This window comes from Megascapheus bottae, chromosome 11, assembly GCF_031878675.1.
Source record: "Megascapheus bottae isolate mThoBot1 chromosome 11, mThoBot2.hap1, whole genome shotgun sequence".
Classification (NCBI taxonomy): Eukaryota; Metazoa; Chordata; class Mammalia; order Rodentia; family Geomyidae; genus Megascapheus; species Megascapheus bottae.
This window is the reverse complement of record NC_143519.1, coordinates 63935235-63951356: the sequence shown is the minus strand read 5'-3', so window position 1 is coordinate 63951356 and position 16122 is coordinate 63935235. Positions and strand designations below refer to the sequence as shown.

General features: G+C 38.2%; 1 protein-coding gene and 2 pseudogenes across 1 annotated transcript in view; 1 reads left to right on the top strand and 2 right to left on the bottom strand.

The window, feature by feature from the left end:
* Zmym2 (zinc finger MYM-type containing 2) overlaps window positions 1-16122 on the bottom strand; it is a 90083-nt gene that overhangs the window by 15905 nt on the left and 58056 nt on the right. Inside the window, exons 12-14 of the mRNA XM_090342438.1 lie at window positions 10270-10435; window positions 8462-8496; window positions 902-1031 (exon numbers count right to left, since the gene is read on the bottom strand). Of these exons, the coding sequence (XP_090198564.1) occupies window positions 902-1031; window positions 8462-8496; window positions 10270-10435 (331 nt within the window). The remainder of the gene's footprint in view (window positions 1-901; window positions 1032-8461; window positions 8497-10269; window positions 10436-16122) is intronic.
* On the bottom strand, window positions 11970-12086 carry LOC150057291 (small nucleolar RNA SNORA51; annotated as a pseudogene).
* On the top strand, window positions 13864-14289 carry LOC150057290 (large ribosomal subunit protein uL15 pseudogene; annotated as a pseudogene).

Below are 16122 nucleotides of genomic sequence, written 5' to 3'. Positions count from 1 at the left end.
TGAAAAACTTGGAAATAAATAAAAACCTTACTTTTTGCTAGTTGGAGCTAAGAATCTTTGAGATTTGACTGCCCAGACTGGCTTCAAGCAATCATCTTCCAGATCTCAAGCTAGGATTATAGGCATGAGCCTGCAACATCCAGCTCAAGGAAGTTTTTTGGTTTTTATTTTTAAACTTGCTTGTTTTTGTACATATGTGTGTGCTGGTTTTAGGCATCTTTGGGCTTTTTTACTCAAGGTTGCCACTCTACCACAGCTTCACTTCTGGCTTTTTGGTGGTTAGAGATAAAGGTCTCACAGATACTGAGTCAGGCTCTGGTGGCTCATGTCTATAATCTAGATACTTATGAGACTGAGATCTGAGGATCACAGTTCAAAGCCAGCCCAGGCAAGGAAGTCTGTGGGACTCTAATCTCCAATTAATTGCAGAAAAAGCCAGGAGTAGTGCTGTGGCTCAAGTGGTAGAGTGCAAGCCCTGAGCAAAAGGAGAAAGCACATAGGCACAGAGTTCAAACCCCAAGATCAGAAGAGTAAAAAAAAAAAGTCTCAAAGTCATGCCCCAGCTAACATTGAACTTCGACCCACAGATCTCAGCCTCCTGAGTATCTAGTATTATAGGCATGAGCCACCAGTTAAACTCTTCTTTATTTGCTTACATTACTCATATATACAGAAAGGGATTTCACTATTACATTTCTACACATTTACTTTTCTGACCTTTATCAAAGACTATCTGATCATTAATGATACCTAGAACTCGAGGTAATAGGCAAAGCTACATAATTGAAAATAAAAAAAAAAATAACCCGACAAATCTATACAATGACATAATAAAAGTGTATATTTTTAGTAAACGAAGAGCAAGATATAGGGAAGTATAAGGCAAAATTGTGTAAGTTACCTGTCTGGGAAGATTTAGACTGCATGTGAGGTTTACAGTAAGTAGCTTTTGTCATTGTCAAAGGTTTGCAAAGAACTGCCTTGTTTTTCATCTCTTTGTTTGGCGTTGGAGAAGGAGGTGGTGCTGAACCCTACAAAAAATCAAAAAGAAATATTTTTTGACAGTATTACCATTACTTCTTTATGTTTATGAATACATAATTACTAAGGCCTAAGGAGAAAACACAGCAAAAAAGGAAAAGTAATGTCAAATTATGTTATTATTACTATGTGTACCAGTCTTAACTATAGAGGCTCAATGTGAATCTTAGCCATTGGGACAGCTGAATAACAGGAATTATTTATTCTACAAACTAATGTCTCATTCAAAAGCTATCACAGGCAAGTAAGTTTTCAAAAAATATAATTCTATTTACATACCAAATAAAGGTTATAAAGGTAAACTAAGAAAATAATTTGGATATTTTTGTTATTAAAGAATATTCTCACAAGATGATTGGGAGGGGGTGGGGGAAGGGAAATGGGGCCAAATCATGAGAAGGGGTATCAATGTATGAGAAGTAACACACCTTCTATCTGGTGAATATAACTCCTCTATACATTACAATAAAAAGAAAGAATATTCTAAAGGCAAAATTCTATTCTAACATTATCTTCCTTCACATCATCAAAGTCTTCTCCAGTCATTGTCATTCACTGTTTTTAACAGTTCTGTTTTCTATACATATTCAGTGACTTAGAAATTTTAAGTTAGGTAAACATTTTTCATCAGTTAAATGTTTGTCAAAAATAATTAAGTTGTGGGCTGGGAAAGTAGCTTAGTGATAGCATGCATTAAGTCCAGGTTCCATTTCTCAGTACCACACAAACAAAAAGGCCAGAAGTGGCACTGTGGCTCAAGTGGTAAAGTGCTAGCCTTGAGCAAAAGAAGCTCAGGGACAGTACCCAGACTCCGAGTTTGAACTCCAGGACTGACAAAATAAATAAACAAATAGATTGTGTAAAGGAGTGATTTCCAACTGTACACTATGGTGATATTCTTGTTAGACTGAAGAGCCTTGAAAGTTAGATGTCTAATTTTAATTGTCAACTTTTACAAGAAAGGTCTAGAAAGCTGGGTGCCAGTGCCTCATTCCTGTACACAGGAATAGGTACAGAGGAAGTTGAACTCAAAGGATCATAGTTCAAAGCCAGCTCAGGCAGGAAAGTCCTTGGGACTCTTATTTCCAATAAACTACTATTAAACAGCTGGAAGTGATGCAGTGGCTCAAATGGTAGAGCACTAGCCCTGAGCACAAAGAAGATTGAGGACAGCACCTAGGTAATGAGTTCAAGCCCTAGGACCAGCAGAAGAGCAAGAAGGAGGAGGGGGGAGGGGAGGAGGGAACGAGAAGGAGAAGGAGGAGGAGAAGGAGAAGGAGAAAGAGAAGGAGGAGGAGGAGGAGGAGGGGGAGAAGGAGGAGGAGGAATGTCTAGGAGGTTAGTAAAGCATATCTCTGCATCTCTGCATGTGTCAATGATATTGTTTCCAAAGATGGTTAAGATCATGAGGGTTCAAACTTAATAAATGAATTCATAATACTGGGAGGTGGTGAAAGGCAGGATATATAGGGCCTACATGAAGGATGTAGATGACAGAAGACATGGCATGGTGCTATTCTGTTGTTCATGGTGACAGTAAACAGCCTTCCAATCCACACACATCCAATGCCATGATGTTCTATCTTACCATGGGCTCAGAATTAAGCCACGCACAGTGGACTGAAATATCGAAAGCAATAAGCCAAAGTAAGTCTGTCCTCCTTTAGGTCAATGATGCCAGGCATTCTGTCACAGTAATGAGATAAATAACTAAACTCTGGCATGGATAGTAGGGATAAAAGAGTGAAAAACCTGCCACACTGGGGTGTGATTTTTTAGTTCTCTGTACCAATGAACTACAAAACTTTGGAAGGCAAAGTTTTCACCTCGGAAATAGTATTCAACTTCTACAATAAAGCTAGTCCCAGACTATTTCAAACATTATCCATGCATTTATTTTTTATATCCAATAGAATTTTTTTTGTCCTACTTACAGATTTCTTTTTTTTTTTTTTTTTGCCATTCCTGGGGCTTGAACTCAGGGCTTGGGCACTGACTTTGAGCTTTCTCAAGGCTACGGATCTGCCACTTGAGCCACATTGCCATTTCTGGCTTTTTCTATGTATGTGGCACCGAGGAATCAAACCTGGGTCTTCATGCATGCTAGGCAAGCACTCTACCACTAGGCCAAACTCCAGCTCCTGCTTACAGATTTTTTAGCAAGTAGTTTGTGGATTTTGAGCACAGTACATCATTAGGATTTGTACTTAAAAGGAGTTCAGAGTATTAATGGCAAAATTGTGCAAACTTGATGATTTAAAGCTTCAAGTTTCAGGGCCTGTGAACACCACTCACAGATTTCCTAATAAATATCCTTACTTTTTTTTTTCTTTAAGCCAGATGCCAGTAGCTTGATGCCTGTATTCCTAGCTACTTCATCAGATGCCTGAGCTCTGAGAATCTTGGCTAGAAGCAGGAAAGTACATGAAATACTTATCTCTGATAAACAATCAAAAAGCCATATGTGGAGCTGTGGCTCAGGTAGAGTGTTAGTCTTGAGCAAAAAATGCTCAGGAAAAGCATCTAGACCCTAAATTTAAGCCCCAGGACCAACAAGCCATGCATATACACAATCTGATTAGCATTAAAATCTAGATTTCATAACCCTTTTCATATATACTACTTAACAGATATTATCTAGTAGTGTCTTGATCAACAGAACCTACCTCACCTCAGTCGGCACTAGTTGAAGAGTTAATATTTTCCTAATCATGGTTAGCACATTGTACATCCAAAGTCTTATGACAGTTTACTTCACTATGCTTTTGTAAGTGGGTCATAATCTGACGAATCTATAAACTTAGATACTATATAGTACATTATCTTTTAAACTGACTTGATGCAATGATTCTTCCTTTCTTTGATTGTTATTAATTCATTAATATTAAACTCACAGTCTCTAATTCATGCCTAAATGAGTTTTTGTATTCAGAGATGCTCTATAATAGCATTTCAGTACCACACTTGTATACCCTTGTAAACAGCAAAATGGCCAACAAAAGCACAAAAATAGAAAGGAAACAACAAAAAAAAATAACCAGAAACAATACATGACACTAATTAATAGCATGAAAGTTGAAACCAGAAGAAACAATACTGCCCTGATCTACTGCTACTGGGAACACACAGGTAAAGTGAATGTGCAAACATACCAAAATTCCATAGGTACTTATCTAGGTAAGTAGAGAAATTCACACAGACTCCAGAAGTAGTGAAAACTAGCTGTACTAAAAGAAATATATCTGAATTTTTTTCAGGGGGAGGGGGTGGGTAATGCTGTGAAGAAAGCACAGCCTTTCTTGTGATTAATAAGCACCAACTAGAAGAATCAGGTCCTTGTATTTATTTAGTATGTGCCAGGCACTAGGTTTAAATTTCATCTGGCCAAGAAAAAACTCTGATATCCTCATTTAAGAACAAGGAAATTGACATGTGAAAGGGTATCAATGTATGTGAATTAATGCACCTTCTATCTGGCAAATATCATGTAACCCTTTTATTAATTACAATAAAAATATATTAAATAAAAAAAGAACAAGGAAATTAAAAAATTACAAATATTCTAGAATTACTCAATATATCTGTGGCAAGTCAGCAGTATTACATTATGTCAATAACCATGGAAATGGCTCTAATCGGGTGACAGAAGCTCATGTCTTTAATCCTAAATGCTCAGGAGTCTGACATCTGGAGGATTACTAGATTTTATCTCTTTCCAAAATAACCACCAAGGCCGAGAGTTTGGCCTAGTGGTTAAAGTGCTTGCCTAGCATGCGCAAAGACCGGGGTTCGATTCCTTGGTACCACATACATACAAAAAAGCTGGAAGTGGTGCTGAGGCTCAAGTGGTAGAGCTCTAGCCTTGAGAAAGTCCAAGGACAGTGCTCAGGCCCTGAGCTCAAGCCCAGGACTGGCAAAAAAAAAAAAATAAATAACCACCAAAAACCATTGCTTTAATTATATAATGACAGCTTGGCAAGCACCAAGGCCCTACATTCAAACCCAGGACTGCCATACAAAATAAGAAAGAAATTAAAATTGGTGACATTTGTAGAAGTTAAACCGTTAAAAACTGGCTGTATAATCTGACAAAGGTCAATCTTAGAATTCAAGGAGATTCTTCTAATATTAAAGCCTATATTATTAACTATACACACAGACACAGACACAGACACAGACACAGACACACACACCGCCTCTACTGTGGTCAGGAAGAAAAATAACCGGTCAAGTGAAAAACCAATTCTATCCTGATTCTATAAATAATGAAAGAAAAGGAACTATGAATGAAGTTGCAGAAATTATAAAAGCTATGGAAAAATGGAATGGACAAAGGTAACAGCCACACCACACTCTGACTTTTCACTCATCATTTTGTCATATAATGTAGTTTGAGGAAAATAATACTTAGTACTACGTGCAGAAAAAAGGTTTTCTTAATTTTTCCATATATACTTTCAATGTATTTCAAAATTATTCACCTGTCAGACTTTTATTCTTCTCAAAGATTTTTGTTTGTTTGTTTCTGGGTAGGTCATGGGGCTTTAACTCTGGGCCTGGGCGCTGTCCTTGAGCTCTTCAGCTCAAGGCTACTGCCCTCCGATGAAGTCCCACTTCCCCACTTCCCGTTTTCTAGAGGTTAATTGGAGATAAGTCTCAGGTCTTTTTGTGCCTGGGCTGGCTTTGAACCTTGATAACTCAGAGTTCAGCCTCCTGAGTAGCTAAGATTATAGGCGTGAGCCACCATGCCCGGCTCCAATGACTTTTGTAAAGATTTTTTTATTTGTTATTTTTTGTTTCTTGTGCCAATCCTGGAGTTTGAACTCAGGGCCTGCCACTCTTCCTTGGCTTTCTGGAGATAAGAGCTTCTCAGACTGCACTGATAGCTCATACCTGCAACCCTAGCTGTTCAGGAGTCTTGAGATCTATTATCAACAGTTCCAAGCCAGGCAGTAAAGTCCGTAAGACTATTTTCTCCAATTAATCAGCAAAAAAAAAAAAAAAAAAATCTGTAAGTAACCAGGCTCATGCCTGTAATCCTAGCTACTCGGGAGGCTGAGACCTGAGGATCAAGGTTCAAAGCCAGTCTGGGCACAAAAGGACTTGAGACTCCAATTACCCTTTAGAAAATGAGAAGTGGGGCTTGGCTCAAGGGTAGGGTGGTAGCCGTGAGCTGAAGAACTCAGGGACAGTGCCAGGCCAAGTTCAACCCCAGGACTGGCAAAAAATTAAAATCCATAAAGTTCTCACAGATTTTACTGTCCAAAATGGCTTCAAACTGTGATGCTCAGACCTCAGCCTCCAGAACAGCATGAGCCACAAGCAGTTGGCTGAGGAACAGATTCTTGAAGGACCCTCTCAGAAGGTCCTGAAGTACCCAACTATGCAGAAGCTCAAGTTCAAGGGCAATGTATTTCCTTAAAAGCACATATACTTTAAATCATCTTAGGATAAATGTTATATAGAATTGTTACTTAGGGACTTTGTAAAGAGTTGCCATTTGTTAGTTTACAAGCTGCAAGTTCAATACAGACATTAGGCAATCAATAAACAAGGACTGCTGGAGAGAATCTGTATATCTGTAAAATGAAGCTATCTATCACTTCATTTGTGTAAAATCAGCACAGTGCTTTGCATATGACTATTTTTTTTTTAATATTTTTATTTCAGGTCCTGGGGTCGTCCAGGCCTCGGTACTATCCCTGAGCCTCTTTGGGGCCCCAAACTAGTGCTCTACCACTTAAGCCATGGGGCCCCTTCTGGCTTCTTTTTTTTGGGGGGGGGAAGGGGGGTGTTAATAAGGTTTGAACTCAGCCCGGGCACTGTCCCTGAATTCTTCAGCCCAGGGCTACTGCCATATCCTTGAGCCAAGCACCACTTCCTGTTTTCTAGAGGTTAACTGAAGATAAGAGTCTCAGGTTCTTTTGTGCCAGGGTTGGCTTTGAACCTTGATCCTCAGATCTCAGCCTCCTGAGTAGCCAGGGTTACAGGCGTGAGCCACTGCCGCTAACCACTTCTGGCTTTTTTGGACTAGTTTATAGGAGATAAGAGTATCACTGATTTTCCAGTCCAGGCTGGCTTCAAACTGCGCTCCTCAGATCTGAGCCTCCCTGGGTAGCTAGGATCAGAGCCACCAGTGCAAATTTTTATTTGTAGAACTTTCTGACTTTTTTTTTTTCCTTTTTTTTTTTTTTTTGGCTAGTCCTGGGGCTTGAACTCAGGGCCTGGGCACTGTCTCTGAGCTTCTCTATGCTGGAAGCTAGTGCTTGACCACTAAGACACATTATCACTTCCAGCCTTTTCTGTGTATGTAGTACCAAAGAACTGAACCCAGAGCTTCATGCATGTAAGGCAAGAACTCTACCTCTAGGCCATGCTTATCTGTAAGTTTTTTTTTTTTTTTCCCCTCTAGGATTTGCAATCCTGGTTAGCCGAATCAGTTGGGAAAAGTCAAGGAGCTATATAGTTAGTGATTTCATCTTTGGTTATATATTATAGCCAACTGAAGATGATTTCTGGGTTAAAACCAAAGAATTTGATTCTTGCTAGATCTAAGAACTAAGAATTGATTTATCACAAAAGAACTAAAATGAAGGCATACTGTAATCTAATAAAATGCCTAAAGCACTGCCTTCACTTTCTTAGAGTGAGACATTTCAGTAGAGTAGGTCTATCCAAAGAAGGCAGCAGGCAGAAGTATATCAAAAGCTCTTGGAGGACTTTCTAGAAGTTATTCCACATTACAATTTTTAAATGCTAGTAATTTAAAAGAATAAACTGATACATTACAAAAGAGAGAGATTAAATAAAAGAGGACAGACACATGTACTGCTAAAACTTAAAATACACAACAGATTCTCACTAGCAATAGAGATGTTTAGGCCTCTATTTGAAATATGAATACTCTAGAGCTCTAACCCTAAGAAAGCCCAAGGACAGTAGCTCAGGCCCTGAGCTCAAGACCGGGACTGGCAAAATAAAAAAAGAAAAAGGAAAATAAAGAAAACAAAAGAAAAAAGAAAAGGAAAGGAAAGGAAGAGAAATGAATAGTCTGTCATAGCTATTCTTTCACCCTCACTTTCCTTTATTCTACCTTTCAGGCAAGATCCTTGTGCATAGTTTTGACAAATATGTATGTTTTCTTATTCCTCCTACTCATGCCTATCTACTTAGCAACTAATCAACTATTTATAGTCACCTAATTCACATTTTTTAATAAAGAGAGCCCAGCATTTCAAACATACCATTACTATTACAGAACTTTTAACTCAAATAGCATATATATACATATATATATGAATATATATATTCATCAGCTGAGTACTTCTATTGTTTCAAGAAAGAAAAGTATAATTTTATGGTAATAATCAGATTAAATTGGCCAAATCAATGCAAAATAGCAACTTAGCACTCTACTTACTGTCATTTTGGTCCGTGATGTCTGACAGCCCTGATCTAGAAAACAAAAATGAATGTTAGTAAGAAAAATAGCAGTTGAGTTTATATGAATGTTACTAACAAAAAAATTACTTTAATGAAATGTACAGTTACTGAAGAATTAACTCTTTTAACTTTAATGTATATATATATATATTGAATAAACATTAAATATACATACTCTGAATATACTATACTCTGAATATATAACATACATTGCTTTGGATACATGTTGTGGCCTTAACTTTATTTTTGATTTAAGTAAAATCAAAAGTTACTGGTTAGCAGGGCACTGCTGGCTCATGCCTGCAATCCCAGCTATTCAGGAGGCCGAGATCTGAGGATCAGTTTGAACCCAGCCTAGGCAATAAAGTCCATGAGACTCATCTCCAATTAACCACCAAAAACTGGAAGTTTTTTCTGCGGCTCAAGTGGTAAAATGAAAAACTAAGGGACAGTATCCAGCCCATAGGATCAAGCCCCAAAATTGGCATGCATGCACATGCACACGCACACACACATTATGAAAGGATTTTGTGGTTATAACTTAAAACAAAACTTTAGTACCTAAGACACTACTTACCAAAATGTTTTCATTTTAAGTTACCCAACAAACTACACTTTATGTAAGTTAAAAAAAAAATTACATTTCACTTGACAGGAGAAATGATTATTCTTTCTAAACTTTTTGCTGTAGTTGTTTAGCATCTCTCTAGCCTAACTAAGTTTAGTTATCATCTTAGTACTGAATCTTTAAAAGTGAGCAAGTAAAAACCCAAAATAGCTATAGAAACATTACAGGGACTACTTTCACTGGAATAAACATAGGATGAGTTGTCATTAAACTATCTCCAAAATAAATTATCAGTTTATTAAGAAAAAGTAATTTATTTGAAATATGATACAAAAAGTGTTAGTAAAATCTTTTAATAATAATTTTTAAAAAAGGCCGGGAGTTTGGCCTAGTGGTTATAGTGCTTGCCTAGCATGCACGAAAACCCGGGTTCGATTCCTTGGTACCACATATATAGAAAAAGCCAGAAGTGGTGCTGAGGCTCAAGTGGTAGAGCTCTAGCCTTGAGAAAGTCCAAGGACAGTGCTCAGGCCCTGAGCTCAAGCCCAGGACTCGCAAAAAAAAAAAAAAAAAAAAAAAAAAAAAAAAAAATTTTTTTTACTTTTTTTATTGTAATTAGTAAAAGGGTTACATGATATTTGCCAGATAGAAGGTGCATTAATTCACATACATTAATACCCTTTCACATGTCTTGGTACCCATTTCCCTCCCCCCCACACCCCCCACCCGTCTTGGTTTTCCCCCCTTCCCTATCAAATTTCAAATAACCAAATACAAATAAATTCAATATATCAGATAACAAAGTGAGATACTATACCAATATGAGATAACCAAGGGACAGCAAAGGAGATGAGAGACAACATAGTACATTAAGGACAACAATCATTCATTATATGGCTTTTGTTTCAATATCCTGGAGGTCCTTTCAATTAGCTTCACATTATATGTCCTTATGTATGAAGATTTTGCTCTATTGCAAATCTCTGCTAGTAGAACCCAAGGTTTCTACTGATTATGATGAATGAGGGAAACCATTGAGCCTAAGTTCCTTTGAGTCTGGCTTACTTCACTTAATATGATTTTTTCTAAGTCTTTCCATTTCCTAACAAATGGGGCGATGTCATTCTTTCTGACAGCAGCATAGAATTCCATTGTGTACAAATACCACAACTTGTTGACATGTTGGTTTTCAAGTTGCCACCTGAATTGCTACATACCATAATGTAAGTTTTCAGGTCCTTTCTGGGTTGTCATGTTGGGCTCATTTTGCTGACAGTAGAAACGTAATAAGCAGTGTTGATCACAAAAATGTTTCATTTCCCCACGCCACTGCACTCTTTCTTTCAGAGTTCCTTGAGATTTGCAACAGTCACACCTTGCAGCCTTTAATAAGAAAGGGATTTCAAACTCTTAAAATAAGATTTAAGTATATATGACTTCTTAAACTTTATCATCAGGGATTACTAACCAATGTAATAAAATTTATAATTTAACACATGGATAGATTTTACTACCCACAATATATAAAACTGGAATGACAAAACCTCCTTTTGTGGTACTAGGATTGAAATTAATAGTTTTATTATCTTTTTTTTTTTTGGCCAGTCCTGGGACTTGAACTCAGGGCCTGAGCACTGTCCTTGGGCTTTCTCACGGCTAGCACTACCACTGGAACCACCACAGTACCACTTCCAACTTTTTCTATGTATGTGGTACTAAAGAATCAAACCCAGGTCTTTGTGTATGCTAGGCCAACACTCTACCATTAAGCCAAACTCCTGGCCCCAGTTTTACCTTCAAGCACAAAGAAATTACCAGTCAACATGTCAGTTTGTGGTGCAATGCGTCTTTTTCAAAAGCATCCCCTCACGAGCCTCTGGCTGAGCTTTGCTTGCTGAAAGGTGCTCTATTACTTGAGACACCAACCCTACTTAATTTATTAATTGATTTAGCCAGTCCTGGGGCTTGATCTCAGGGCCTGAGCACTGTCCTTGGGCTTTCTCAAGGCTAACGCTTTACCACTTGAACAACAGCATCATTCCCGGCTTTTTCTATGTATGTGGTACCGAGGAATCAAACCCAGGTCGTGGCAAGCACTCTACTGCTAGGCCAAACTCCTGGCCCCCAACCCTACTTTTGATTTGAAGATGGAGTCTCAGAGATAATTCTATGATCCTCTCAATGTCAGCCACCTTCAGTACCTATAACAACAGGTATGAGCCACTATTGCCAGGCTGACAAAGTCTCTTTCTATATTTACTAGATGTCAAAAGACCAATATTAAAAATGAGATGATACTGATAACTGGGTGTGGTGGCTCATGCCTGTAATCCTAGCTACTCAGGAGACTGAGATCTGAGGATCAACGTTCAGCCAGAGCACTAAAGAATGTGAGACTCTTATCTTCAATTAATAATTACAAAATGGGTAGTGGGGCTGTGGCTCAGGGGTAGGGCAGTAGCCTTGAGCTGAAGAGCTCAGGGACAGCACCCAGGCCCATCCCTCACCCTTCCAAATGAACACTGGTAGATCAGACTGATACACCTATTTCATTATTTTTAAATGACTCTCAGATGGGGCTTGGTGATATATGTCTGTAATCACAGCACTTGGGATACTGAGGCAGGAAACCTACAAGTTCAAAGTCATTGTAAGATATGTGGTGAAACTGTACCAAGAAAAAAATAAACCAAAATAAACACAAACATTAAAAGACAAAATAATTTTGAGCAGCATAGTATTATTCAGGTAAAAGTCTCCTATAATTATATCATTTGGAAAGTTTCTAGTGGATAAATACATTTACTAGTTTAGTTATACAAGTAAATTTTATAGCAAGCCAACAGAAAATTCATAATGTCAAATTAGTTTAACTTTCTAACGGTTTAATCTTTTGTCCTTTTCTTTTTTCTTCAACTCATGTCCCCTAATTTGCAATACACACTAGGCACAGGGCCCAGACTAAGGTGAATACAGGTTAGATTTTCTCTGCCTCCTCTTTTTATACACAGCTTGTGGTTAGCACCAATAGGCCTGGTTTTAAATCTGTAATAAATACACTGACTTAATTGTAATGAAAATACTTAAAATACTCAGTCTATTTGCCAAAACAGTTCTCTTAGGACATGCAATCTGACCTGCATCTAATAATATGAGTAAGCACAACGGATCTATGACTTGACATGAGAAAACCCAAACTTCATACATACAATTCTATTTTCTGGACCGATTTTTACTTTTCCATATTTACTATTTCTTAACATCTCAGTGAATGGACCATAAGATATAGGATTCATTTCAAATATAGTTCTTTTCATAATTATATCTACTGTAACTTTTTAATTCAATCTTTATTTTAAAAACTTGAGCGGAGGCCAGGAGTTTGGCCTAGTGGTTAAAGTGCTTGCCTAGCATGTATGAAGACCCGGGTTCGATTCCTTGGCACCACATACATAGAAAAAAAACCGGAAGTGGTGCTGAGGCTCAAGTGGTAGAGCTCTAGCCTTGAGAAAGTCCAAGGACATTGCTCAGGCCCTGAGCTCAAGCCCAGGACTGGCAAAAAAACAAAAACAAAAACATAAAAACTTGAGCGGAGAATATGATTAGTGGTAGAGTGGTTACCTAGAATGCATAAAGCCCTGGGGGTTCGATTCCTCGGTACCACATATGCAGAAAAAGCCTGAAGTGATACTGTGTTGAATTATAAAGAGGATCAGAGACAGCATCCAGGGCCAAGTTCAAGCCCAGGACTGGAAAAAACAAAAACAAAACAAACAACAAAATAATAAACTTAGGAATTTTGATGAAGTAACAAATATTGCATACTTTGCAGTTCAAATAATAGTCACTGCCTTTTTTATGAGTACGCTAAATAATCAAGTGTTCGATAGTATCATTTTTATAAACTTCAATTTTCAAAATTCTTTTCTTTTTTCATGTTGTGGTTTTTTTTGTTTGTTTTTTGCCAGTACTATCTTGAACTCAGAGCCTGAGCCTTGGGCTTTCTCAAGGGTAGAGCTCTACCACTTGAGTGACAGAACCACTTCCACCTTTTTCTATGTATGCAGTACCAAGGAACTGAACCTGGTCTTCATGCATCCTGGGCAAGCACTCTACCACTAGGCCAAACTCCCAGCTCCTCCATTTTCAAAATCACAAAGCAAGTCTGAAGAGATATTTATTTCAGCAGTAAAGCACTTGCATAGTTTCTTCATGGACATGGACTTAATCCCCAGCACTACATCCTCACCCCCCAAATAATCCCCACCTAGGATAGTAATAAATATGTAATCATTTATCAAACTTGTACACAAAGTCTTTAGAAGTCTCATATACTTGTTTACTAGTCTTTATAAGTCTTATAAGAATAAATATCAAACAAATGCTTATTAGTAAACTACAATTATTAACTAAATGTTTTAGACAAGAGACTTCTCAAAAACTTATGAATCTCAATTAAGTATTTTTGTACTATATGATAATCTCAGTAATACCAGCATTAAATACCTACCACAGATAGATAGACAGATAGATACATAGATAGATAGATACATAGATGGAGAGATACATAGATACATAGATAGATACATAGATACATACATGGATAGATACATGGATAGACACATAGATAGATAGATGTATACATTAAGTCCACATGTATTTAGTCAAAGGCCATAATTAAGTAACCATAGTGTTCTAGGTTCCAGTTGCTTCTTATTTTTAAATTAAGTACAGTTGAAGAAAGTTGAACAAAAGGAGATGAAAAGCATGCAGAATTGAAGGAAATAGCCCTTTTTGGTCTGGCTGCCAACATGCCATTCAGACTGAGGAAGACCTGCAAACTTGAGGCCACATGAGCCACGGCAAGTACCGCCCAGGAGGACTTGGTAATGCTGGCGGTGTGCACCACCATAGGATCAACTTTAACCAACATCCCAGAGGTTACTTTGGGAAAGTTGGTATAAGGCATTACCACTTAAAGAGGAATCAGAGCTTTTGTCCAACTGTTAACCTTGATACATTGTGGATAGACACTGGTCAGGGAGCAGACAAGCGTAAATGCTGCCAAAAACAAGACTGGAGTTGCTCCCAACATTAATGTGGTTTGATCGGGCTAATACAAAGTCCTGGGGAAAGGAAAGCTCCCTAAGCAGCCTGTTATTGTGAAAGCCAAATTCTTCAGAAGAGCCAAGGAGAATATTAAGGGAGTTGGAAGTACCTGTGTCTTGGTGGCTTGAAGCCACACTAGATGTTCATTAAATGCTTACATTCTTTCAAAAAATAAAAACAGAGAGAATTGAAGGAAATAGCAAAAGTGATGGTGTGGCCCAATTATCTCATTTATTGAGAAGCTAAAGTAAAAGACCAAAATGAACTGGGCACTAGTGGTTCATGCCAGTAATCCTAGCAACTCACAAGGCTGAGATCTGAGAATTGTGGTTCAAAACCAGCCCAGGCAGTAAAGTCCAGGAGATTCTTATGTCCAATAAACAACCAACAGAAAACAGGAAATAGAGCAGTGGCTCAAAGTGGTAGAGCCATAGCCTTAAGCAAGAGCTCAAGGACCATGCCCAAGGCCTTGAATTCAAGCCCCACAACCCCCAGAGAGGAAAAAAAAAAAAAGCCCAATACTACTAAGTATTGCTCAACTTTCAAAGTATATTTACTAAAACTGCTCTCCATAATTTTTACAAGAGCCTGAAAAATGGGTACCAAAAACTAACATTCAGAGTATTAAATTGTTTGGATAAAATATTTAAAATGCAGGAAGGATTTTTTTTTCTTTTTGCATAACACTAGGGATTTCAATTCAGCACCTTGTGCTTCTTTGTCAAGGGTCTTAAGGCCTGAGACATGCCCCTCACCACCCTCCTTTTTTGTGCAGATACTGGGGCTTTTGCTCAAGGTTGGCACTCTACCACCTGAGCCTCAGCTCCACCTCCAGCTTTTTGCTGGTTAACTGGACATAAAATAGTCTCAGAGATTTTTCTGCATGTACTGGTTTCAAACTCCAATTCTCAGATCTCAAGGCTCCTAAATATCTCAGACCTCCACATAGCTAGGATTATAGGCCTGAACCATTAGTGTTGGCAATCACTTGAGCTATAATCTCAAGAAAGATTAAGTAGGGGCCGGGAGTTTGGCCTAGTGGTTAAAGTGCTTGCCTAGCATGCATGAAGACCCGGGTTTGATTCCTCGGTACCACATACACAGCAAAAAGCCGGAAGTGGTGCTGAGGCTCAAGTGGTAGAGCTCTAGCCTTGAGAAAGTCCAAGGACAGTGCTTAGGCCCTGAGCTCAAGCCCAGGACTGGCAAAAAAAAAGAAAGATTAAGTAAAAAGCCAGACATGGTGGAACTTTGAAACCTTGAAGATGCCAAGAAGTAGGGATGAGTTTTGTTTTGTTTGCCGATTTGAGGGCTTGAACTCAGGGCCTGGGCACTGTTCCTGTGCCTTTTGGTGCACAAGGATAGTACTCTACCTCTTGAGCCACAGTACCACTTCCAGCTTTTCCTGAGTTCATGGGAGATAAGAGTCTCTCAGACTTTTCCACCTGGGCTGGCCTCCAACCAGACCTCAGCCTCCTGAGTAACTAGGATGGTAAGTATGAACCACCAGTGACCAGCTTGGGATGGATTATTCTATTATAACTAGAAATAAACTTGGTAATTTTCATAAGATATCAAGTATTTACCTGTCACCCCAGCATAAACTGTAAATAAGAGGGTTGTGTTTCAAACCTCAGTATTACCAAGAAGACAGCAACCCCCCTTCCCCGAAAAAAGAACAGGTATTTCAAAATGTAATTACTCAAAACAACTACTGCTAATGTTCAATATTGATCATGGAATCATCAAAAATATTTCTAGGACTGAAATAAAATCAAAACGAATTTTAGAGAAGTAATCCACTTAGTTAAAATACCATTGTCACGGAGAATACTGTGGATACAGCCTAAAGGGCAAGCAAATTGGAGGAGGGAGTAGGAGTATTATGAACTGACAAAGTATTTCAATTAACAGTATGGTCAGAGCCAGACTTAAAGTGTGTTTATGATAAAAAATAAATGAAT